The 27,092-nt window shown below is 36.1% G+C and overlaps 1 protein-coding gene and 1 long non-coding RNA gene across 3 annotated transcripts in view; one reads left to right on the forward strand and one right to left on the reverse strand.

Annotated features, from left to right (window-relative positions):
- The window catches only part of CPEB4 (cytoplasmic polyadenylation element binding protein 4), a 58,877-nt gene extending 42,722 nt beyond the window's left edge, over nucleotides 1-16,155 (forward strand). Inside the window, exons 4-10 of one of the 2 annotated variants that reach the window (XM_034405357.3) lie at nucleotides 1,473-1,496; nucleotides 4,420-4,593; nucleotides 6,255-6,344; nucleotides 7,161-7,279; nucleotides 8,451-8,565; nucleotides 8,773-8,954; nucleotides 11,635-16,155. In XM_034405357.3, coding sequence (XP_034261248.1) covers nucleotides 1,473-1,496; nucleotides 4,420-4,593; nucleotides 6,255-6,344; nucleotides 7,161-7,279; nucleotides 8,451-8,565; nucleotides 8,773-8,954; nucleotides 11,635-11,862 — 932 coding nt within the window. In that variant the 3' untranslated portion in view covers nucleotides 11,863-16,155. The remainder of the gene's footprint in view (nucleotides 1-1,472; nucleotides 1,497-4,419; nucleotides 4,594-6,254; nucleotides 6,345-7,160; nucleotides 7,280-8,450; nucleotides 8,566-8,772; nucleotides 8,955-11,634) is intronic. The other variant, XM_034405363.3, reaches the window with a different exon arrangement.
- Nucleotides 10,075-11,641, reverse strand: LOC117657256 (uncharacterized). The gene is made up of 2 exons (XR_004589095.2): nucleotides 11,158-11,641; nucleotides 10,075-10,477 (listed from the first exon to the last, which is right to left on the reverse strand). It is a non-coding gene; the product is annotated as an uncharacterized LOC117657256 (long non-coding RNA).
- Nucleotides 16,156-27,092: the final 10,937 nt, after the last annotated feature.

A 27,092-nucleotide genomic window follows, 5' to 3' on the forward strand; every position in this document is an offset into this window, starting at 1 on the left:
TCCACTTCTCTGAACAAGCTGTTAATTTTCTTTCATCGGGCTTTGACTCTTTCTGAAGGGTATTCTAGTTTGTCTAAAGACTTTAAGAGATGAAAGAAAGAGAGAACTGATGCCAAGTTTAGTAATGCGAGGGACAATAAATATGATTGAGCTGGGCATGTTAAAAAGAAAGTCAGCAGATGTTTGGGAAGAATGATTTTTTTCTCCTCCTCCTCCTCTCAGAGTTAATGCAAGCGATTCTTAAATAGCGGATTGGGGTTATATTTTTTAAAGCTCAATACTCTTATTAAGGACATTATGATGCATACACTATCTTGGTCCTTAAGAATTCTGAAAATTACTTCAAAAAAACACTCCGAGGATTTCATACATTGAAGAGAACTCATTGCTTTTAGTATGATATTTCAATTGACGCTTGGACAGATATAACCAGATTGTAAGATTGGGTTTTTCTTTTCTTTTCTGATCAATATCATTAGGATGTGGCTGTTAGTAAGCATTACAAGCTAGAATAGGGATGAGAAAGATTTAAGGCTGTACGTCACTCTTCATTCTTTTGACCTCCCCCTCCCAAGGCATTTCAGACTTTAGTTATCAAAAATCAGCCCTGTTGTTTCCTGCCATGCTGTGAAACTCAAGAACACTGGGAGCATTAAAAGTAAGCTTAACATAGTTAGCAGTTAAAACCTGAACACTTTCCACAAGCCCCTTTCCCCCATTTTAGCTCTATTTGGTTTTGGCCACATGCATAAATAAAATTTCTGTGACTACTTTGTATCATGGCCCCAGCTACTTTCTCCCAAATGTTCAATGCAGTTGCTAAATTTTTTTAAAAAAACTTTCCCACCTCTGACCTCAAGCATTGATACTATTTTTACACAGGCAAAACTAAAGAACAATCAAGTACTGTAGAAAGAGTCCCAGTGTTGTCCATAGAAAGCAATCCATTGTGATGTTTGTTTTCTAGTCTACAGAACATTTCAGTTATTTAGCCCAATGGCTAACATTCTTTAAAACCAGCTTGCTAAAGGGTGGGATAAATATGTTAATGTTTCACAGACATTAACATTCCTAACTCTGGATTCATGGTAATCACACGGTCACTTGCAAATCTTAATTGAAGATATTGGCTCACTGAAAACAAAATATGATTGTTAAGGAACTGATAGACTGATCAAAATCCAAGGTTGCAGCCTCTTAGAAATACCAGATATGCTAATAAAGTTGCAATCCACTGGATGCTCTAGTAAGCACAAAGCATCTAAAGGTAGCATTTTAAAATTAGATCTCTTTGTTAGCTGTTCCAATGTGTTTGAGATTAAAAAAATATTTTATGTGGTCTGCACTGCACTAATGCTTGAGAACCACTGAGGTTATATGGAGGTGAAATAGCATATCTTTTTTCTCTATCTCTATTTAATTTTTATTTAACAATGTTTGAAAGGCTGTTTTTCTTCTCATTTGACATGCAGCAAGGACATATGGGAGAAGGCGAGGTAACAACATTCCTCTTTAATTTTCTGATGTTTAAAATGTCTTATGGCATCACTAATGCACCAGCTGTTTCTGAAAGATCAGAAGTTTTTAAAGGGGCCGGGTGGATGGGGCAGGGGCAGGCTTCTTCAATGTGCATGTTGTGGTAACTTTACTTATTGAAAGTAGCATATCCCAGAACATGATGGGCAAGGCAGAATTAACATAATATATTAAATACAGAGTGAGCGGGTAGCAAACAGTATTTTTAGCAAGAACTTCCAAAATTAAACTACACATGAATGATTGCTTCAGTTGGGTGCTGGTAGGAGAAGAGGGTTTCTTACTTATGGAAGCACCTAAATGACTTGAATTTCCAGGTCTCTCCCCCAGGCAACATTAATTGTCATCATAATTTATTGTGGCTGTTAGCACTGGCATTCTTCCAAACATTTTTAATACTTAGGTAATGATTTGCATGTCCCTCAAGATGTTGAGCACTGTGATAGAGGTAGTTTCACACTGCCTTTCTCTTATCTCACTTGTGTGATCAAGCTGAAATTCTCTGCGTCTGAGCAATGTCTTTGTTTTTGAGGGTTCTTCAATAGCACGAAACTGGCTTGCAGGCACTAGCAGGACCACAATATACAGTTTGGGGAGATTTTATATCACTTGTGAAAAGGAAGCCTGGCAATTAAGTCACATAGGTGCTTTTTAAGAATCTGTGGGATGAGAACCATAGGGCTACAACTGTGCATGCTGACCTAACAATCGTAGTCAGATGCCACTTAGTTAGCTTCCTCGGTGCTGCCTGGATTGAGGTGTTGATGTATAAATCACTGTAAGAAATCTCTCCCCCAAAAAGGTCAGGGTTGGAGAATTCATGCCAAAAAGAGGCTCTGCAGCACTATTGAATTCAAATTATTAATTTGAGAGGATTTAGTTTTTCAGAAGAATGCAGATCATGAAAATTGATTGGCACAGTGCTTTTTTTTCTAAATGGAGCTTGTTTGTTTGTTTTTTTCAGTTTTGATAGGTTATGGCAAACTGGTAAACTGTTATGACTTCATTAGTGATCAAAATGTTGTCACCGTGTGCATGTCTATGGTTTCTATGCCTCAACCCTTTCCTGAAGCCAGTGTCAGAGCTACTTTATCAAAGATATTAAGAGATTGGGAGGGGAGATGGAGATTTTTACTTCTTTGCCCTTCATCTAAGGACAGTGGCTCCAGGATTGGTTCCCTGGAACTGCCACTTTCCCTGCACTGCACTTGTTCAATGCTCTTGGTGTGCATGCACACTGGCATTTGGAAGATGGAAACATCACAATTCTATTTGGTGCATCTGGATTTCACTATTGACCAGTGGTGTATGTTTAGCATTTTATAATACATATAAAAAGGAATGACTTCTATAGCTTTTATATTGCTATAATTTCAACAGACATGATGTATTGTATACTAAACAACATGGCATCCTTCGGGGAGGTATAAGATAAAGGGATGGCTGTTAATACATGTCTGTATTCATTTCACATAAATGTTAATCCTATATGAACTAGAAAACTAGAGAGAAACACAAGACCAGTTGTAATGGAATCACTTTTATTCTAAGGTATGTTGTGGGAACAATACTTAACACTAATACAGTAACTACAATAGTAAAAAATGAATAGCAAAAATAATGTAATGTTCCTAAATGAGGCACTAACTAGTCTAGTATAATCTGCCAAGAAAAAAAGTCATTAAGGTCTGGCTCTCCTGAGGTAATTTTGAGTGGTGGTAACAGGTGATTCTAACTAGAACTAATTGGTTCTAGAACTAGAACTATCATTGACTAAGAACTGTCTTCAGTCTTCAAGCCCTATTTATAGTTTTGGCAGGTTATAAAATGAGAAGTTACTGCTTCACTTTTGAATTCTTAACCTTAAACCCCCTTTTTTTTTTTTTTTACTGCCAGAGTTTCAGTGGTGAGCATGCTCTGGTAATTGTAAAAGCAAGCTTCAAGCAGAAAAAAAGCCCTTCTCCTGTTCCCCCTTTTTTAAAAAAAACCCACACAGTATTCTGATCACATTTAATAAGCTCCTGAAAAGGACAGTTTTAAAAGACGTGGGTAAATAATTTACCTGCGGGTACTTGTGGACCAGGGACTATTAACTGACTTATAATACTGCTTTCTTTACCATTGAAACATGTATTACATTTCTTTCCTACCTATTTTCTACAGAATTTAGAATATACATGAAATAAATAAATAGTGACCAATATGAGGATATTGACCAAATTTCATGGCGAGGGATGAACTTGGTTTTCCTCAGCACTAGTAAACCTTTAATTGTTCTTCTCCACTGATTGTACAGTTTTATTAGACCTGCCATACTTATTCTTCCCGAAATTATAAGTATGGTGACACTATTAGTATGCCACCTCAGTGAGAATATAGGTAAAATGATCGGAGGATCCTGTCTTTCTCCTTCATTTTCCTTTGGCTTTTTATTACTGTTTTTGTCAATAAAGATAGTGAGATCTAAATATAAGATATATGTGGAATATTTTAGTTGAACTGTATGATAGTGTGGATGTGACTAAAAACTTGTACTTGCAATGTCCCAAGATCATTGGGCGTGATCAATAATTACTTGGTGTAGAATATTTCTGAAGCATATACTTGGGGAAAAAAATAGTCTCTGTGTTTGGAATAGAACTAGTGACATTTGTCTATGACATGCTTGGCATAGTGCACCATTTAATGATACCAAGATTCAGCTTTTCTGTACAATGTCATTCAGATAATGTGTATCTGTATAATTAATAATGGGTCTTTGTGACAGGAGAAAGAATATGAAAATAGACAGCTATTATTCTGCTGGTGTGTTTTGAGACATACCGTACATATATGCATATTATAATACACATACACAGATACATTTTGTCTTTTCAACTATAGGTCAGTCCTCCCTGTTCCCAATGGAAGATGGGTTTCTGGATGATGGACGTGGGGATCAGAGTCTCCATAGTGGCTTAGGATCACCACACTGCTTCTCTCATCAGAATGGCGAGCGAGTTGAACGGTACTCTCGCAAGGTGTTTGTGGGTGGCCTGCCACCTGATATCGATGAAGGTATACTTGCATATTAGTATTACCAAAAATACACATCCATGACCAAGTGCAGCCCTATGGAAAAGAGGAGAATCATGTCAGATTGTAGCATTCTCATGAGCTCACTTCAGGCAGTTTTTCAGGCAACAGAAATTGTGTAAATCTATGAGCTGCCAAATATCCAAGCTTTTAGATTATGAATTGCAATGATAAGGAGGCGTGGGTTGCACAGTTTATGAGATATGTTTTATACATTTGCTTCATTTAGTTAGATATTATGACATCATAAAACTCTTTATGAAGGTCTTTTATTTTGAAGATGATTATAATAGGCACACATTTTAGTCAGTATCTGATTTAAAATACAGTGCAGTGCTTCATCTATTTAAGGGAACAATATATAATGCATTATTTCTTTGCTATCACCATATATTTCACCAGAGGGATGAATTACTGCTGAAAAAAAAACCCATTTAAGCATAAGGAACATGCTGGGCATATGAACATTAACTGTAACTGATGGCAATATTTGCCTTGATTTAAAAGTCTACTAGACAAAGGGAATCTCCTTATTTTATTTTAATTTTTTAGGCTAATTAGAATAACAGACTGCTGCTTTTTTCAAAAGAAAAAAAGAAATGTAAAGAAATACTTTAGGGATTTCTAGCTCTATTTTTTTAATCCTGTAATTTTGGGTAATAACACTATAAATTTAAACTGTATACATAAAAAAATATCTATGACATTTCCTTTTCCCCAAGATAAATATTTCTGTTACTTTCATCATGATAAAAACATCAGATTATGAAGAAATAAACTCTGAAACAAGCGTATGAAGCAACCATCCCCCAATGTCTTGGGAAGAATTTAAGTAAAATAGAAAATGCATATGGGGAGGGCAGATCAAATAATTTTTCAGGTTCTGTGTTGTGTATAAATAGCATTTCAGCCTGTTCCCGAAATAGCTTTAGATCCCCAGCTTATTTTAAAATTAAACTGAGTGAAACAATTCCATGGTGCATTTTAAAAAGAATTGTGCATGTGGGTAATATTAACCAGTGTGCAGGTCACCTGAGCTGAATTTAGAAATTGAAGAAAGGCTTTGAAGCATTTGCTTTCTGCTAACGAGATCTGCATTCTCGTCTCTGCAGCAGTTACATAACTGCTTTCTGCAAGTGCTGCTGAAGATAGTCTGAGGTCAAGCTCAGATGATGTGCACAGATACAGTTTAAGCCTATGACATAAGCAGTAGGCGTGGTTAGGCTCTGCTACATTCTTTTCCCTTTCTCCCCACCTTTCGCAGGTCCGTGCTGAACAACTTGCTCTTGATGCAAGCTCTGCATTTTAGCTGTGGGAGAATGCCTGGAGCTAGGCAGTAAAAACTGCTCAAATTCAGTCATTTAATTACTTTAAGCGGGCTGCTGCAAATCTTTATTTGTAACCTTAAAGCCACAGCTTTGATACTTAAACTGTTTGCTTTTTTATTAAATATATACGGTACTTGGACTCACAGATTTTTTTTCCTTTTGAAAATACCTGCTGTCTCTGCGAATTTGGGTTGCCTAGTGTTACCTGAGTATTATCATTGAATCACTTAAATTGGTTTATTTGGGACCCTTCCCCTTGAAAAAAAAACCCTGAAGATTTTTTTCTCTCTCTTTGTTTGGTTCACCAACTTGCAGATGAGATCACAGCCAGCTTTCGTCGTTTTGGCCCATTGATTGTAGATTGGCCTCATAAAGCTGAAAGCAAATCGTATTTTCCTCCTAAAGGTAACTTTTGTTACTTCATGTATCCTTTCCTTCTCTAAAATTATTTAGAACAAATAACAGTTTCTATAAAAGCTATGTTAGTTGAAAGATGGTATTATTCCTCCTCATGAAAAGATTTTCTTAGTGCTAGGGCATTTTCTTAATAGGAAGGCAGTGGGCTCATCATTGGATCTGTTTAAATAGGGGCTGGATAGTCACCTGCCATAGTTTCTTTAATTCTGGATTCCTGCATAGAGCACAGAATTGGATGTGATAGTATGAACCTTGCAATTCTATGATTCATGGAGTGAATTTTATCGTTTGAGATTTTAACATGGGTGTCTCTTCAACACATTTTCTATTACATACCACAATCACAAAAGTATATTTTAATACTACTGCTAAACATAAAGTAATATGAAGTGATCATTAGTCCACCTTTTTCTTGTTTGAAGTGTTTTGTCATTGCTGTTTTGATTTCATTTTAGTTCTGATCTTCTAGTTGGCACTTTTTGTCTATTTTTTACTTTTTTTTTACTTTGAATTTTTTAATCTACTGTTCAACATGCTTCCCTTTCTGTTTTTCCCCCTCTAATTTCTTTAGTTTCTTTAATCCCCCTTCTATTTCATCTCTGTAGAGTAAAGCAGTGACATTCAGATTAAATTTCATTCTAAGGAAGAAACTGATGAAGTGTTGTAATTTATTTTTTTATCCCTTTAATAATAGCATTTTGGTACAGCTACTCCTGCTATTTTGAAAAATGATCTCCCCTTTTTTAAGTATGCCTCCCTGATTTTCCATAGTGAACAAATCATGTTTGTTTCTTCTGTGTCTAGGATATGCCTTTTTGTTGTTCCAAGATGAAAGCTCTGTACAGGCTTTGATTGATGCATGTATTGAAGAGGACGGAAAACTCTACCTGTGTGTTTCCAGCCCCACGATTAAAGATAAACCAGTATGTGACTTTGATATATATGAAGTTTACAAAATTATGTGTATAAGTATTATTCATATACTAGAGAAGCATGTATGTCCATGGTTTTTCAGTCAGGAGGAACAGGATTTGTTTTTCCTTTCTCCTTGAACTATTGAGTCTCAGGCACTACATAACTAATGGCTAATTGTTGCTTATCAGACTGCAAGTTCAGGGTCATAATTCCTACGTGCACTATACTTTACTGTTGGGTCTCAATGCCGTCTCTCTCAATGTGGATTATTTTTGAAGTTCTTCCATACACATTTAGTCCTTACTTCTCTGTACAAGCCAAAATCTGGACAAAGGAAAGGGAGAATCATAAAGGGAAGAATTTTGGGAATTCTTTTTGGGAGGGAGTATTAATTCTATCTATAGAAGTTAATTAGTTGGGAGGGAGAGCTGATTTTGTCTGTAGTAGGGTCATGATAAACTAAAGATATAGATTCTATTATAGTTGCTATGGAGGCTTTGTAGAACACTTAAATGGTTATTTTGATGGTCAAGCAGGTGTTGGGCATCTTCAGCCTGCAGACTAAATACCAGGGCTCTGCAGCTCTTTGAATCTGAAGGAAAAATGATGCAATAGAAACATGACCAGGACTTGTGAACAGCCCCTTAAAGCAATCCCTCTTCTCAGCAATTCCTTTCAGTACCTTCATGGTTATTTAATAAGGCTCTGGGATTCATTCAAAGGGAAGCTTTGTGAAGCAACTGAAGTCCCCTCTGAATGTCTTGATTGTAATGTTGAGGTGCTATCTCCTCTTGGAAGCTGGCAAAGCCTCTTTGAGGATTTCCTATCATTTGACCAAGCATGTGCATGCACAGATGACACTTCCGTTAATGGGTTAGTTGAAGCAAATGGATAAATAACAGCAGAGGAATGTGGAATCACTCTGTTCTCTATATTACTGGGATGTGACTGTATTGCTGTGAGTTCTAGGCTTCACTTAGGCATGAAAACCAGCTGGGTGACTTCACAGGGTTAATTTTGCAGGGAAAATAGGAGGCAGGAGTACTGTATTAGGTATGTTCATTGCTTTGAATTGATATACATGCTCAGACACAAAATAATAATGTGTTAGTGCTATGAAAAAAATCCATTCTGACTCTTAGTTAGAACTGTATATAAAGTCTTGTTTTCTACTTGCAGGTTCAGATCCGACCTTGGAATCTTAGTGACAGTGATTTTGTGATGGATGGCTCACAACCTCTGGATCCACGGAAAACCATTTTTGTAGGCGGAGTTCCACGACCCTTACGAGCAGGTATGGAAAAATGGCTTATTGACTTTGTCCAAGTGACCTTGCTGTTAGGAATTTCTGATATGGAAATATGCTTATTAACTTTTGCTGACATTCTCATTATTTTCAGATAGAAGAAAAGAAATTTAGATAGAAGAGTAGAAACTCCATTGCCCGGAGCCTAGAAAAAAGGGGGATTTATTATGCATATTTGTTGTTACTATATTTTAGTGGAGCTTGCAATGATAATGGATCGGCTGTATGGAGGAGTTTGCTATGCTGGAATTGATACTGACCCTGAACTGAAGTACCCAAAAGGAGCTGGGCGTGTTGCATTTTCCAATCAACAGAGTTATATAGCTGCTATCAGTGCCCGCTTTGTTCAGCTGCAACATGGAGAGATAGATAAACGGGTAAGTACTAGAGCATATTCTATTTATTACACAGCATTCTTTTGTTGGCTTATGTCCATATAAGTGCCAGTTCATGACAGGAACAACAAAAACAACTGTTTAAATGCAATGCTGCCCCCCCCCCCCAAAATATCATCCAAAATATCAAAGAATTGATTTTTTTTTACTGCCTTTTGACTCCAAAACCAGTTGTTCCCTTTAGAGCCATTTCCAACAGCACAGAAAATAAGCCTGTGCTTTTAGTGTTATCCTTTTACATCTGCATGACTTGCTTACTATTAGCCTTTCTTTCACCCTGCCTGAATGCTTTGTAGTAGAACGGGCAGCTGCTTTATCAAAGCTAAAGGCATGCAGCTCCAGTATGTTTCTGCTGGATTTCTAAATTTCCTTGCACACATTCTATTTTAATTCAGTATAATCTGTACAGCAACAATAGTCGATTACTTAGACATCCAACTCTGTTAATGTTCAGCATATTTTCACAGCCAAAGTCAGCAGCAATAAGAATATCTTTGCAACAGAAGTTCACTTCTCCTTTTATCACATTGACATATACGCTGGAAAGAAACATGTGTTGTTTTGACACTGTGTAAGACAGCATTCCCCAACCTTGTGCTCTTCAGATGTGCTGAGATTTTTAACTCCCAGAATTCCAAAAGCTGTCTGAGAGTTACAGTCAGGTTAGGCAAAGCTGGTGTAAGAAGTTATGAACCATTTCAATTTTTGCTACAGTGTTTTTCTCTTTTTCTCTGTCAATCTGAATTGTTCTAACTCAGCAATTTAAAATGATGCCATTCTTAGATAGAAAAAATAAATAAAATGAATATTGATTTGTGTGGCTTGTCCTCCCATTCTGGAAGGCACGTAATGTTCTACTCCTCAATATGTAATAAATTACTGATGCTAACAGAATCTAAATATCTAACAAGAAATTAAAACATTTCTGCCATAGCTTTTGGTAAGGTGAATTGATTCATACTGGTAGGTAAATCATGCTATTGTTAAAGCTGTGGCAGCTTTGTATGGTACATATAAATGTAGAAAAATTTATAAAGCGCAGCTCTCCTGTTCCTGCATTTTAGATTTTGATATAATATGATCAAGGACTTCCTTAAATGTATCTTCTTAAAATTCAGAATTTATCTGTGGACATCCATACTTTAACAGTTACAGATATTTTACATGTATAGACATGTATACATACAGTACATACATACACAGTTGTTAAATCACATTTATAGCCAAAGCATTTATTCACATGGTGTGTAAATGGAGTCAGGATTAATTAACTGGTTTATTTATGCATTGGCAGTTAAATTTTAACAATTTGATACAGAATATCTTTTGAAATTTATTTTAAATAGCAAATGAATTTGGTTCAATTCTCCTACCTTCTAATGATGAAATGGTAGGAATAAGTTGCACTTTCCAATTTTTCTGATTTGGGGTCATTTTTCTGATTCTGTGGTCCACATGTGCCTCTGGAACTCTGATATCTTCACGTATGGTAAATATGTTTCGTTCTATAGAAGTAATAGACAGGTATGTCGAGGCATTTGGACTTTCATACCTGAAATTCTCAGCAATAGCTATGATGGTTGAAGAATTCTGGAAATTGAATCCCCATATCTGCTCATTGACAAAGTTACAAAACAATGCTAAGGTTCTTATATAACTATTCAGTTTTTATCTTTAAAAAAAAATTCAAGGGGATCCATTTGTAGATCCTCCAAATTGTGAAATTGTTTATTTAGAAAATTCCTATTAATGAATCTTAAATCAAGGAAAGGGGTAAAGATTTAATTTCACCAAAACATTCTAAATCTCTAATTCTCAGGGAATGTCTCATTGTACTTGAGTGATTCAACATGATCAGAATTGAAATGTCAATTTAGTACAATTACTAATTTAATCAGATTCCCCTAGTGCAGTGTTTAAATAACGGGCATAAGCAGAGTAAAACTCAACAAATTTGAGAAAGGTCTTTAGCTGTTTCATCAGATAAGCACCTGCCTCAGTAGAAAGTATAGATTGTGAAACCCAAAGTTAATTTGATAGACATCTTAAATAATAGGGAAGTGTCTTCTGTAGGTAGATATGATGCCATCTTGTACAGGATGTGGTAATGGCCACAAGCTGGGATGGTTTTAAAAGAAGGTTAGGTAAATTCGTAGAGAGGGTAGGTCTATGAAATATAACTCACCAAAAGAAATGTAATTTCCTGAGGCGTTTTTTTCTTGCGTTCTCCACACGGACTCCGAACAGGCGATATGTTCTAGACCCCAATTTTATTCTTTTCACATTTGCGTGATAATGATTGGTATACGATTGTCCAGTGAGCTGGACCCAGCTGAAGGGTGAAGCCAGCCTGTCAGGATCTTTGTGCAGTATTTAATACATCTTTTGATGGAGACCATACAACAGAGGAAAGCTACTGCTTTTCTGTTTTGCTTGTTCAGCCAGTCCTAGGGAAAAAAATCCTGAGCTAGTTCCATGTCCAGTCTGATCCAGCAAAGCTCTTTTTACTGCGCAGGAGAGTGTTCACTGAGGTATCTGTAGTATCTATAGTTGGATGGTAGAAATATATGAAGAGTAAAAACACACACACCTGGACTACACTTTTGTCTAACAAGGCCAAACTTAAGAAATGTGTACATTTTCTCTTCTTCTTTCATCACAGGTGGAAGTTAAGCCATATGTCTTGGATGATCAGCTGTGTGATGAATGTCAGGGGGCCCGTTGTGGTGGAAAGTTTGCTCCATTTTTCTGTGCTAATGTGACCTGTCTGCAGTATTACTGTGAATATTGCTGGGCTGCTATCCATTCACGCGCTGGCAGGGAATTCCACAAGCCCCTGGTGAAAGAGGGAGGAGATCGCCCAAGACATATTTCATTCCGCTGGAACTAAGTGATTACTGCAGTGTGTTCATATGCAGGCCCTCAAAATAAGTGCACTCTTCTGTTCTCCTGATTCCTTTGCCCTCCCTTCCTATTCCCTCTTACTCAAGATAGCATGTCCTGCTGTTGTAGTCTGTAACTTAAAAATAGTGTAACAAAAGAATGGCCTATAATCCTATAGGTATTTTGTAGAATCTTGTCATTAAACTTTATGGGGAACTCCTTTTCCTATGGATAACACAGTGCATGGAAGCCAGGTTCTCTTACCTTCCTGGTTCCCCAGAGGACACTGCTTTCCTGCTATCTTTTCTTGAAGGAAGAAAGAACAATATTAAGAGAAATGAAACAATAGAGTATTTTGTTTTTTAATTAAATTATTGCTAATAACAAAATCAATAGACTACTTTTATTAAAGTAACCATGAGATAGGAACACTATGAATCTTATCTGACACTTTGTCCAACCGCCCCGCCCTTTCCTTCTCCTTGCCCCCTTCCCTAGCCAAGCCTCTGGGAAGCCTGTTTTCTTGCCACCGATGATTTTATAGCAATGGAAACAGTTAGCTGTTAAATTAGTAACAGAAAAGAGCATGTTTAAAGCAACAAAAATGCATGAGCAAGGTTTAAAGCAGCATTAAGTTTCTTTTTTTGTTTGATGTAAGGGTTCTGAAGCTAAATCTTTAGCACAGTATTGTGTCTCACCGTGCCTCCAACTTCCCACCACATTCAAATTTTTACTAATTGAGTAGGCAGAGCTTAGATCTGTGTTCTTCATCCAAGCAATCACATTTTTAAAGTTCCCGAATGTAAATCCTGGGTCAGTTTATAACTGGGGGGTGGGTGGGGAGTGCACTTATTCTTTATTATTGTGGTTGTTGTTGTTGTTTTGAAAGAAATTTCATTATCAGAATACAGCCCTACAAATCCTACCAAAGCTAAAGTAATGACAACTAGTGAACTGGCATGTCCTCTCCTGAAGAACAAATGTATAGATTTTATTTTTGATGGCTATATAGAACTCTATATCCTAATTTACTAATGTAAATCAGAGGCCAGCCTTTGCTCTCCATTTTGACATGAAATACAAGAACCTAAAGATATACCTCAAGAGTACATTTTAATCCCCCCCATCCCCACCCTCCCCCATTCTATTAATCCACCCTTCCAGTACATATCAAATTTTGTCTAATTCTTGGGCTTACTCTGGGATGTGAAACCAGTTCTAACCTCCTAACAAAGCTGTAACCTAGCAATTTATAAGAGGGCAAAGTAAAGTTTGTTTCCAGGGATGTTTTGCACTGTTGGCTGAATGAATAGGCATGCATGTCTGCAAAGGATATGCTTGTCTTTCAACAGAGAGCAAGTGAGTAAAAGGAATCCTGACCCCCAAAAAATAGTTTGGGATTTAGCACAGAACATAAACCATCGCAAGACTCCAACTTGCTGAGTAATGCACGAAGTGTTATAAACATGTAAGTGAGGAACACAGCATATGCTAAAGCTAAGGCACAGGGTGGTGTTGATTAGATTGAAATACAGTTGATGCTCTGTAAATCTTGAGAAAATCGATAGGAGGGAATGTATCCATCTCTTAACCACAGTAACAGGGTTGTAGCAGTGTGTAGAAAAAGCCAGTTGGAATCTGAAACTGGCATGATACCACCATAGACTCTTAAACCAAAGACTTGCTTAAGCACAGCTACAGAGAAAAGGCATCCCTTTTGTAAGCTCTTTTCCTTCCCGTCCCTTTCCTCCATTGCCAGTTACCTATCAGAGGCAGTTTGGTTTTCAGTACATGATACATACCCTTGTTATTTTCCAAAGGTCAAAATGGAGACATTTGCTGTCTACTTGTCAAGTAGAGAAAGGGAGCTCCTTTTAATGAATCCCTGCAAATATTGACAACAGGAAATGCAAATGGAGAGTGCTCTTTTGTAGACTGTCAGGGACCTTTTTCTCTGAAGTACATAATTATAGTTGGAATATTCCTTTTAATTTTTTAAAAAAATGCTTGTAGGTGGCTTGGGGTGTCTTATTGTGCCGATCCTATCCAGTGAACAGGTGAGATGGGTTACCATTACAAGAAATAACACTGTTTGAGAAGTAGCTTTGAATAATAATTTTTTCCCTTTGTACATGACCTGCTGAATTTCGGTACAGTGTTTTTGTAGCTAACTTATTTTGTCATGCACATAATGTATATTTGTTATGCACTACTTTTGTATATCTTGTTTTTCCAACAGTGAGCATTTTTAGGCACACTTTTCACTGACGGGATATCTCTTTATGCAATACCTCAATTTTTCATATTGCAAAGAGTAGCTTTTTGTACTTTTATTACTGAGAGATCTTCATATACTTCATTTTTTAATATAAATAATTTTAATAAATTTTATTTTCTTATATTCTGCTTTTTATACATTTCAGTGCTCTGCATACATTTTGAATTATGGATGTTGTGCACTGGCAATGCTATTTTAGAATTTGCAGAGAAAAGAAAGCATGTTGCTTAAACATCTTTAGCCCAGCACCAGGTATTTGGTGTACATATAATTTAAGAAATACTTATATGTAAAGTTGAGACTTAAAAAAAAAAGAAATTTTTAAAAAGCATGAAAGTGACAAATGAGAGTTTGTCTTTAGACTCTTGAAATTTAATGCATAAACCTAGAGTAGAAGTTTAACAGTAACATCCCAAATTGTCTACTGCTTCTTAATAGATTTTTAAAAATAATACACAAATGCAGATGTTTTTTGGTGAATGTTTAGCCATTTTTAATCTTAACAAATTGATGTTAGGTGTTTGCAGAGATGTGTCTGCGCTTTTAAATCATATTTAAGGAAATAAACTCAAGCCTGCCCAATGGTGGGCATGTAATGTTAGTATGCATGACTAATATTAAAAAAAAAAATGTTATTCTACTAATATTCACTTGTGGTGATTGTGTGAAAAGCGTGTTTACAGATTATTTGGTTACACTTCAATTTACAGGGCATAAATGATTATCTCTATTACTCTGTACTCGAAATAGTGCTAATATAATATGTCCTTCAGATTACATGGAAAGTGGAGTTGCCATGTCACTCCAAGCATAACTAACATGTAATTAGTTTAAAAATCCTAGGGTATCACTTTATTTTAAAGGGGTGTAAACAAGCATGTCATTTTCTTTCAGAAGCATGGCACTGGCCATGTATTTACAATGTAATTACAGAGTAATTACATGGTTATTTTTGCAATGTAAAATAAAGTGTTTCTGATTTATTTTATATGTAAAAGAACCCCACTGCCCCGTGCTTTTTTGGTATATAGTATCTACTTCTCCATACACAGACCTCTGCAGAACGCAAATCTAAAACTTGCAGTGAATGACTTTAGTGTTTTATAAGGATGCTGTTGGAAAGACTTGATAATTCACCCCTTTTTGTTTCTTGAAGAGTTAAAGCCTTCTGTTTTAAAAGGTGATTTAAAACTTGAATGTGATGAATTGTGGCAAGTTAACTTCAAGTTATGTGCAATACTTATTTCAGACTTCTGGAAGATCTTTGCAGTGTAATTCTTTGTTTTTAATTGCAGACATTTAAAAATGTCATTTTCTACTGTTCTAGTAAATCCTCTTTCTTGCTGGTGTTTCTAAAGAAAAGAATCAGAAATCAATCTTTCTACTAATGTAAATTTGAGATTATTTTTTAAAAAAAGGAATAAAAGAGGTTTTGGTCATTTGCTTTATTTTATTATCTTATTTTAAAGCTACTGTGATTGATAGCATTGTAAGAATTGGGACAATATTGTATTCAACTGTTTTATTTTTTATATTTTTAAAATTTAAAGTATAATTAGTTTTTATAATTTTCATCAGATTCTTTTGTTATATTTTTTGGAAGTGAAACTTTTAGCAAGTGGGTGTCTAGTTTTTACTAATCCCTAATATGTTTTTCCCCAATGTAATGCTCATATTATCAGAAGGAAAAGTTATTTAAGTATGTCAGTTACTTGTACTACTTGGCTGAATTTCCATATAGTTTTTACTGTGTATGGGGAGGTTGTAGTATTTATTATAGCATTTTAAATAAGGGTAATTCATTTTTTATTAAAGTCATTTTCACAATTTAAGTTCATATTTTTGTATGTTCTACTCTAAGTTATAACACAAGTTTCTTTTTTTAAGAGAGTTCATTTGTTGAAGTGCTAGTGGAAAATTAATGTTATTAAATAGTTTGCAAATGACTATTTATAGCAGTATGCATATAATTTTTAAATATTTGTAATGTGAGATGTTGAATGAATAAAACTTTTAACTCAACAGTTGCTTGGTCTGTTATTTTGAACTCTTATAACTTGTGCCCCTCTGAATGGAATAATCTACCCTCATTAGGTATTCCATTTATGCCCTCCATAGCTTCTAGATTGTACAAACCAAAACTGTTACTGGGGAGGGGGGCATTTTTAAGGCTCATTAGTTTAAGGGACAAAATGGATGCTAAAAGCTTGCAAAGGTTAAAGAGACCATTAAAAAGTGAAAATACCCTAGAGGGTATTTCCCACCTGAAGAGAAAAATTGCACCTATTTTACCTCTCCCCACCACCACACCCTCTCTGTTGATATTACATCACTGTCCATGATCCCAGGTTCATAACTTATGAATGATTGGTAGGTTGGAGTAGAAATAATTAAAGTACAGAAGCATTGCAGTCTCAGATTTTAATCCCTGTTCATCCCTTAAGTGCAATACTTGATTATAATCATTGCTCAGTATGATTCACATTTTTAATACTGCTGTTACTGATAAAACCTGTACAACAGTATATATAATATGTTATGGAAATTACTTCATATCTGTGAGCTGGTAGTTAAGATGGTTGACTGGGAGCAGGTGGAATATATTCTAGTTTACCTCAGCTACAGCAGATGCATGGGCAACTTTGGTCTTTTCACCTACCACACAGGATTGTTGGCATAGGAAAAAATAGGAAGATGGCATACTAGGTATGTCACCTTAGTGTCTGATTAGCACTAAGTAACAACTATTTGTATAAGAGTTTCTATAGCTTGCCCAATTCCAAAGCTCTGGCTGGGTTACAAGAGGGGGCTTCCAGTCAGAGGGCTTTGAGTGAAGATGGTCAACTGACCAGTCCAGGGGAAAGCTCCATGAAAGAGAGTTGTCTCTCGACTGAAGCTTTTTCAATTTATTAGCAAGGGAGCTGTGCTGCCTTAATTTATATGACATTCCTGGGTTAGGGAAAGTTCTAGAATCATCCACAAGATCCTCTATACAGCAGCAGTCTGCAGAATGACTCGGGGAGTTGTGCTTCAGAGCAGCCTATGAGCCATTCAGCCGGGGTTGGGTGGGTAGCTGTAATCACTTCATTGTTGAAAAAGCAGTTGTTTCAGTACTCCTATGAGGTTGCTGTTCCAACATCACCACTATGCTGCCGTGGTCATGTGATCCTCATTTACAACATTATTTATTAAATTTATATGCTGCCCATCTCACTCTTCAGAGTGACTCTAGGAATTCCCTAACATCTCCCCACAGTCATTCGGGAAGCTTTCAGGAGAATAATAGAAATAAATCAACATTATTAAAAATTATACTACTAATAAATCAATCCTCTCCTAAGATGGATGCCAATAAAATTTAGCTAGGTTTGAAGGATCAATGTATTAGAGCTATCTTTAAAGATCCTGTAAAAACAGAAGGAATTTTATGGACTTTTGGGGTGGGTGTGTATTTAAACTGGAATACAAAAGATCGTAGTTTTGGTTATAAAAAAAATACTATGGGAAGAATGAATAATGAAACTAAACCTGAAAGATGTTTGGTTTGGTCAATGTGTTTAAACATTATGACTTCTTTAGGAGTTCTGGTTAAAAACCAACATATTAAACACCAGTTTTTCAGTGTCATGTGTTCATTTCTTTGTTGTATTCGCTAATATTTAGTCATTTGCCTCTGGCTCTTTGACTGGCTTGTAACCTGCATGGAATAGATATCAATTTATACTAAGCCCTAGTAACTTCACTCATGTTGGAACCCTTGTAACATCAGTCCAAGGGTTGATATCACAGGCCCAACAATAGGATAAAGTCCTAAAGTAGGCATCAGTGCACTGAGGATAAGCCTTCAGCTGTCTGCTCACATGTCAACTGAAGGGGGGAGGGGAGGAGAGAGCCAAATGCTATTTATATTTTGTAAATGTGGTACTCAGATATACACTGATGTCTCTGGCTGGAATCTCGTGACTTTGGCATGAATATTCAGCAAGCTCAGCATCCTAGCATTTATTTTTAAACGTACAGCCCTGAGTATGTCAACTGGATCAATAACAAGGAGCCAAGTGTTCAGTCACCTGCTTCCACTTAATGTTCTTCTGCCGCTTAATCATTGTGGGTCAAAAGAAGCCCAGTATAAGATGCTCAAATAATGGTATATTGGGAAAGAAATAAGACTATTGAGGTAGCAGTGCATCTGGGGGAAAGAATGCAAAGCATTGGGAAACTGACGTAAAGGCTTTGCCAGGCCTGCCAGGCCCACACCAGGATTCTTATGGCTATCTCCATCGCTGTAGCACTCTGGGAAAACACTCTGGGGAAAGTGGAAAGCTTTCATGGAATGCTTACAGCTGGGGTCTTGAGCTACTCAGTGGGATCTATTTCAGCACTGTTCTGTCAGTAGTTAGAATATTCCACCCAAACAATGTTTTGGATTTTACCTGCAGACACACAGTTGAAATAATACAAACATATATTGGCACAGAAATTTCCTCTCTTCGTTTTTTCATGACTTTCTTTTCTCAAATAACATCTTAAGTATGACAAAAACATTTGCTTCACATATGTACTTTACATTTCTATGAGTTCTGCATAAAAATATAAAAGTAACATGGCTTTTATCCTGTAAATGAAGGGATTAATTTTTATATCATACCAACCTATCATTCTTTTAAGATATATCCCACTCCTTCCGTTTTGCAAATATAATTAAGATGAAAGGCGGTCCTGGAACACACTTGACATTTTGCTTACCTCTCAAAAACTTGTAATATCAACCATTTGCAGCTTCCTACAGAATGACTCACGGCTACTTACTGACAGGGTTTTTGTTGTTGTTGTTTAGTTAGATTGCCATCTTGTGATATTCAGTGTACTTGATTACCCAGATCTCACATTTTAGTCAGAAAGTAATTCTTGCCACCTGGATATAAGACATGTGTTTAATGTGAGAAAAAATGAGACACTGACATTTCTCCCAGTTTTCTTCTCAGTTTTCTAATTTTTGCTACACCAAACCGGTGTATTATCTATATAAGCAGATAAGAAAAAAGACTCCTCAGGAAAAACTGCATTTCCAGTTTAAACTGGCGTTAAAGCAGCGGGGTCCAATCTTTTGAGTGCCAGGAACTGGTTCTGTGGAGAAAGGCTGTGGCTCCGTGGACTAGAGGGGCTGTGGTTTCACATGCTGCCTGCATCCTGCACATGCATGGATGGGGGCTTTGCTCATTAGCATGGCTGAGTTTCTGGTGTGCTGTGAACTATTACCGGTCCACGGCATAGGGTTTGGAGACCCCTGGTTTAAAGTATCAGATGAGATTTTTATGTACGTTCTAAGGCCTTTGGAGATACAACTGGGGATATAAACAAGGAGTCTTGGAGACAAAAAGACCAAAAAATCTGTGTGTAGGAAGTCAGGTTATCTTCTAATATTTACATTTACCTTTTTTCATCAGGCCTTTAATTATTCTTGGGTTTTTAGCTGATATTTTATTTGTTATCACATTGGATTTTAGGTTTGTTTTCATTAAGCATAGGTGTTTTCAAAGAATATCTTCTGTAAGCTGCCCAGACTCAACATGAGTTAGTTGAGTAGTTGTATAAATTCTCTTAATAAGATATAAATAAATATTACAACTTATTATTATGCAATTGAATAATAACAGGCTGAACTGAAAGTAGTTGCAGCTTTTTCTATACACCCCAGCATTTCTTTTGTAAGATGATTTTAAATAAATGCATGAGACAGAAAGATTACAGGTGTTCTGGTAATCTTTTAAATTTCTTGACAAATTTATAACAAGAGGGGTTTTTAGAAAGCCAATCTAGAGATTCTATCTAAAGTATACAACACATAATTTGTATACACCATTTATTTGATATGAAAGCCTTGATATTTTTCCTGTTAATGTCTCTTTTAAAAGAAGCTTGGTTAGTTTTGAAAGCACAGTTAGTGTATTCCAATAATAAAACAAATGGGGAAAAACGATCATGGCCAAAGTTCACTCTGACTTTGAAAATACCAGTAGTTTAAAAGTATCATCGATTTGTGGGGCTGTTTAGATCAAGTGTTAACATTCATCATTTAAGACAATAGAGACCTCAAGGTTGTTGTTTAATTCAGGTGATTCAGGTGGCTAGAAGCTGATGTGACAATACAGAGGCGTTTTCATTTGATCTCATTGGTTCTTGGCTCTGTGTGAGAAATGTGTCAGTCTAGCTGAATACAGATAGTCCTTGACTTACATCAGTTCATTTAGTGACTGTTCAAAGTTACAACAGCACTGAAAAAATGTGACTTATGACCGTTTTTCACAGTTATGACCTTTGCAGCCTCCCCATGATCATGTGATAAAAATTCACATGCTTGGCAACTGGTTCATATTTATGACCATAGCTATGTCTCAAGGTCATGTGATCACCTTTTGCAACCTTCTGAGAAGGAAAGTCAATGGGGAAGCCAGATTCACTTACCAACTGGGTTATTAACTTATCAACTGCAGTGATTCACTAACAACTGTGGCAAGAAAAGTCGTAAAATGGGGCAAAATTCACTTAAACCTATCTCACTTAACATAAATTTTGGGGGTCAGTTGTGGTTGTAAGTCGAGGACTACCTGTAATATGTTTGAACAAAATACTATCATTTTGTAATGCTTTAACAAATATCCTCCTCTTTGGTTACTATGAACTGACATGCTCAAATAAGTATATATCTACATATAGGATTTATTTTTTTAAAAATTAATGAGCTCAGGATAATTAAAACATATTCATTTTTTCACATATTTTTTATTAGAATGTTAAATGAAAAGAATAAAAGTCAATAGAAACTAAAAAAAATACAAATTGAAAAATAAAAGGGAAAGGAAAGAAGTAGTGGAAAGAGAGAGAGAGAGAAAAGGAAAATGAGAAAGAAAACAGAAGTAGTTTTCCCCTTCAATCACAGGTTAAAAATAAGTTTAGTTTATTACTATCTCTAAATAAAACATAATCTCTTTTTTCCTGTCTTAGGTAAAGAAAACAAAGTCCAAATGCTACGTCAACCCATTTTTCTTAGGAAAAGGCCAGGCACCCAAATAATTATTTTCTTTTTTTACCCTGGTTGAAGAAGCCAATTTAATACACCTTCTCTGAGTTTTTAAAATCATTCTTTAATTCCTTCAAAAAAAGTCTCAGAGATAGTTTGTTAATTATCTGTATTCCAAAGCAAAAATCCATCAGAATTTAAATGGATTTCTTTTAGTATCAATAAAAAAATATCCTTTTATTTATCACTTCTAAAAAAAAGTCCTTCCAAATCTTAGCAGAGCTCTTTTGTATATACAGAAGAAAAAATAATATCCAAATCAGTTTCCTGTTTGAATATCTGTTCATCTCCTTTAGGGAATAAAACATCCATCAAATCGATTTGTATTACATTTAAATCACTCTTCAAATTAATTTCATAGACATCCATTGCAGCTCGTTCTTGTTTTATAACTTTATTAAATATATTCTGTCAACACAGTGATTCAAGTGCAGGACAGGAGCTCATTTTAAGATTTGGAATATTTGTTCTTGTTCAAAAATACCTGGGATGGTGGGAGGGATCAGTACCTTTCTCTTCCCTCTGGGAAGGTGGGAAAGTTCAAGTTTGTACTTAGCAATAGCACTTAGATTTATATACCGCTTCATAGTGCTTTTACATCCTTCTCTAAGCGGTTTACAGAGTTAGCATATTGCCCCCAACAATCTGGGTCCTCATTTTATCCACCTCGAAAGGATGGAAGGCTGAGTAACCCTTGAGCCAGTGAGATTGCAAATAATATTCACGGCATTTTCAGGCACTTCCTCATCAAAACAGTAACCAAGGAATGCAGATCTGGTAACTCTCTAGATATTATTGAACTACACTTCCCAGAATTCCTTGCCAATGACCATGCTGATCTCTTACACCTGCACCAACCAGAGCAATCAGACTGACTTCTACTCATTCCTGACCCAGATTTAATTTTAAACTTAAAAATCTCCAAAACCTTATTAAGAGATTGCAGTCTTTGTCAAATATACAAGGACCCATTAACTAATGTTCTCAGGTGAATGCACTACAAGCAAGCTTATATAGTCAAGTTCACAGTAGGAATTTCAGATGATAAGATCTTTGATCACTTATACCTTTCTGAGCAAGTGGAACATCCTCCAAAGGTTACCTTTGCATGTCATAATAGTGCCATGTTTTTAGCTCTATTTTGTTATAGGGTTGGTCCCATTATCTGCATCAGCTGTTTCACAGTGTGGTGTGCAGTCCCATCGCACCTGAGCTATGTAAGCATAGCACTCTATTGAATGCTGTTTCAGTTACCTTTCCATTTTAAGAATAAAGGCTCTCTGGTTAGGGCTATCCCTTTTTATTAGGACTACATTCCTCACAAATTCCCCAAATCCCTCTGGGTTCATCCATCTCTGTCTCAACCTACAAAAGAGCCCAATGGTAACTACAGTGACCATACATCTTTTACTTGATTTCAGAAGGCTGTTCTTTCATATTTATTTTTCACAATTCACTTTTGTCTTATATTTTGGTCATTTAACATTTACTGTACAAATGGTACCACTTAATTCACAGACTTTTATATTCATACGAAAAATAGGGAAATTGAAATAAATATATATAAATTGAATACATACATACATACATACATACATACATACATACATACATACATATATATATATATATATATATATATATATATATATATATATATAGTCTCCCAATAGGCAGCAGAGTGTTTGCTGGCTGCCAGAAAAAAAAAGCCTAGAAATTAGTGGATTGTGATTTCACTGAACTAGGGCTGCATAAAAATCTGTATGTACGTATGTATGTACGTACATACATACATACATACGTACGTACGTACGTACGTACGTACATACATACATACATACATACATATAAGTTTATCTTGGTTTTGTTCTTAAATTTTCTTTTGTAAAGCAAAGTTAAACATTTTTTTTATCTTTATGAATCTCTTTCAGATTTTTCCCTTTTTTCCCTTCTTCTTTATTCCCCCCCACCCGCAAAATCATAGTCACCTTATCTTTAGCTCAACTTATCAGAGATAAGACATGACGTAAATGCTGTAATATGCAAATATGAATTACATCAGCTATTTGGAAATTGTCAAAAACATGGGTATGATTTCTGTAGTACAGATCCAAGGTAGCGGATGTAGTCATTATATTGAATTGAAATAGGCTTGCTCTGATTGGTGCAGGTATAAGAGATCAGCATGGTCATTGGCAAGGAATGCTGGGAAGTGTAGTTCAATAACATGTAGAGAGCTACCAGATCTACATTCCTTGGTTACTGCTTTGATGAGGAAGTCTCTGAAAATGCAGTGAATATTATTTGCAAGGGATACTGCACTAGCTAAACTTTTTAAGTTCATGTGTATGATTATTATAACATTTTCTATTAGGTTAGATTATTTGTACTTGTTTTCCCCCTGAATGGAGCCTTCCCCTTTAAAATGCCATTTTGTACTAGTTGTTACAGTACATGAAAACCATCCATTTTCTTTGATTTTTCTTCTTACCCATGTCAGTGCAAACACACACACAAACACAAACAAACACACACACACACACACACACACACACACACACACACACATCTCCTTTTGGAAGTGAAATGGGAGTAGATCTCCACAAAATAGTATCTCTTCTCATTGCTTTAGACCAGATTGCTCAGAAGAAACTGCTGGCCAATAAATGCTTATGAAGCAATTCCTTAGCTGCTCTTTATTCAGCATCCTGAAAGCCAACTCTGACAACAGTCCCAAAGGCCCATTGCCTGCCTACAGGAAATCTGAGACAAATAATGGCCGCAGAAAAAGAGAGCCAACCAGAAAACATTGCCTTCTTTTCTTCAGAGAAAAATGAGCCAATTCAGTTTGTCTTTATGAAAAAGAGGGCCTGGGATGAGGCTGTGTATTCAGCTGCCTTTAAAGGCATAAAATGACATTAAGTAATCCCAGCATATAAATGGATTAAGGAAATAACATTCATCATGTATTTCCACAATGTGATATAATGGATCTCTGCATGATCAAGGTGTTATTGCTTTTAAGGGGGGGAGGTGTTTTTTTTAATCTATTGGTTTTTTATATTCAAAAGGAACCAACCCATCTGAGTATATGGAATTAATGGCATTATACTCCCTCTGCTGGGCTTACTATACAATTCCACTATTATATATTTTTTTCTCCAGACATATGTTAAAGGTAGGATTAAATTCCATGTTTTTGAATCTGAAAATATTCTCCTTTGTGAATATTGATTAAATATTGATTTCTAAGGGAATGTGAAATAATGCAAAAAAAAAAAAAAAAATGAAGCCTAGAAGGACAGTTTTAGAATTTTGTTCCTTATTTCACCTTATGGAGTATTTTCTTGTTTTCTTTCTTTCTTTTAAAATTTTTGCAAAGGATTCACTGAGGTTTAATTTTCAGTCAGGGTTAAACTTAAAGAGGAAATGAGGCAAATTAATCTAACTGATGTATGAGGTTTTCATCTATTCCCATTAAATCCAACATCTTCTTTTTTATAAAAAAAAATGCCCCTAACTTTGCTCTTCTAGATTAGAATGTAATAAAATTTGCAATAATAATCTCTGTAATGGAAAACACTCATACCAAAGTTGAGGTTAGGACAGCGGGAGTGGGGGGATGGGGTGGGGGCGGGGAAGCATGCAAAGGATATAATTTGTAAGAAATTATGGTGCCCCTCTGTATATGATGAAATTAATATTGGAGTCTGAAGCTCAAATATAATGGATTCACCCACTTTTATGCACCTAAAAATAGACAAATCAGTTAGCTAAGTTAGCCAATGAATTTGACTCATATAGTCCCATCACATAAAAACATAACACATAATGGACAACAGTAAGATAGACGTGGAAAAATTAAGGATCTCTCTCTTAACCTGGTAGATCTCTCTACTCTTCATGACACCATAATCAGGCTAAAATCACTATGATCTGAGAGCAGACCTGATGGACATTAATCCCAATATTTTCCCTCTCCCGTACATCATGACCTATTCTATAGGTCATGATGTCTTTTTTACCTTTGTGCTTTCCACCACCTGCAAAACTAGTGGTCAAGGCTCCAGGCTAGAAACCGGGAGACTGTGAGATCTAGTCCGTCTTTAGGCTTGAAAGCCAGCTGGGTCACTTTGGACAGCCATTCTCTCTCAACCCAATCCACCTAACAGGGTTATTGTTGTTAGGAAAAGTAGGATGAGCTTATTTACAAAAATAATAAAGGTGCGATAAAGGTAAGTAAATAAATAAATAACCCCAGGAAAATATTTCAAGACTACCCAAAACTGCTTTTTCAAGAGGCAACTGGACTTTCTGGTTTTTCTTTGAAGACATTTTGCTTCTCATCCAAGAAGCTTCTTCAGCTTTGAGCCCTGACCTGGATGACTGAGAATCTCCATAGACATTTCAAGACTACCAATTCTCTGAGGCCCAAAACTGGAGCAGGTCAGTTGAGATAGGCCAAATAGAATCATTCATATCGGTTCTTTCACACCAGTTTTTATTTCATTTGACAGAAGGAAATTTGCTTCATTGGGGATTGAATTGGAGTACAGGTTTTTTTTTAACAATGAGAGAGTGCTTAACATATATGGCAGTCTAGGCTTAAATAGTTCTGAAAATGGAAACTACAGAGTAGGTGAAGACAGGCATGTTCATTAAGTCTTTCAGGAAGTAGTCAGTTTGGATTGCCCATCAGTGAATTAAATACAATCACCCAATGCTGAGAATGCGAAATGTATTTTGCTTCAAATTCCTACTCAATATTTATTGAGATGGAAGTAGGTGATAGACCAGAGATATACAAGAAGCTGGGCAGTTGCTTCAGAATGAATAATGGGGGGAAACAGATATTTAATGTGGTATGAAATTGAAATGGAAGATATCAGATTGAGGGTAGTTAAAAGGACCAATAAATATGGTAGCTGGCTTCTTAGGCGACAACTTAAACGGAGAAACCTGGTGGAGGTGAGATCCTCCACAGTGATGTTGGGTCAAAAAGCATAGGTGGAGGATTTTGTCCCAAATTAGATGTACAGTCAGGAGATCTATCTATGTTGTCACTTCTTATTGATGTAGCAAGGCTGATTGACAGTTGCTAGCATCTAGGATATAAGTCATGGATTCAGATTGTCCTAATCATTGCATGATTGAATAGTTCTCACGGGTAAGGAACTAAGGGACATATTGCCAAATTGTCAGATTCCCATTGAGACAAGAATAAATGTGGTTAGAATACCTTTATTACATTACAGGAAATGATAGCCATGTAAGACACACATTTCTAAGTGAGCCAGAAAGATAATTCAGCCAGCTTTCAAAACCTTCATGTTCCCTCTCAGAAAAGGAAAGTTGGACTTATCCTTATTTTGGATAAGAGATGCTTGTTTATATTCTCTACATTCCATTCAGAAGAATGGAAGAAGAATTAGACTGGAATCTTTCAACCATTAACTTGAGTTGTGGTATGATTCACACATTAGATGAGGTGAATATAATCTTGAGGCACAACCCTAACTCTAACCCTAACCCTAACCTCTCTGGTTGTAAGAACAACACATTTTAATTATGGCTTCACATTGTAGCAAAGGGGCCCCCATGAAAAGGATAGCCTATCAACTTTATCATTTACCAATTGTACCTGATTATGTGGGATAGAGTCAGGGCAAAGATCTTCCCAGCAAACATTGCTTGCCACTGTTCTCTTGTGGATAAATGTCATAAAACTATTTCTACTGCAGTGTAGAGTGGAAATATTTGATCAATATCAAGCTCAGCTTGTCCTGTCCTTGTTCCTGATCCATGAAGATGTCCCCACCTGATAGAATTTTATCCACCTGCTGAACAAGCAGCTTCTTCAACATGAAATACTTTTGCA

The sequence above is a fragment of the Pantherophis guttatus genome, chromosome 2, assembly GCF_059756535.1.
Source record: "Pantherophis guttatus breed Tessera chromosome 2, ASM5975653v1, whole genome shotgun sequence".
In the NCBI taxonomy this organism is placed as follows: domain Eukaryota; kingdom Metazoa; phylum Chordata; class Lepidosauria; order Squamata; family Colubridae; genus Pantherophis; species Pantherophis guttatus.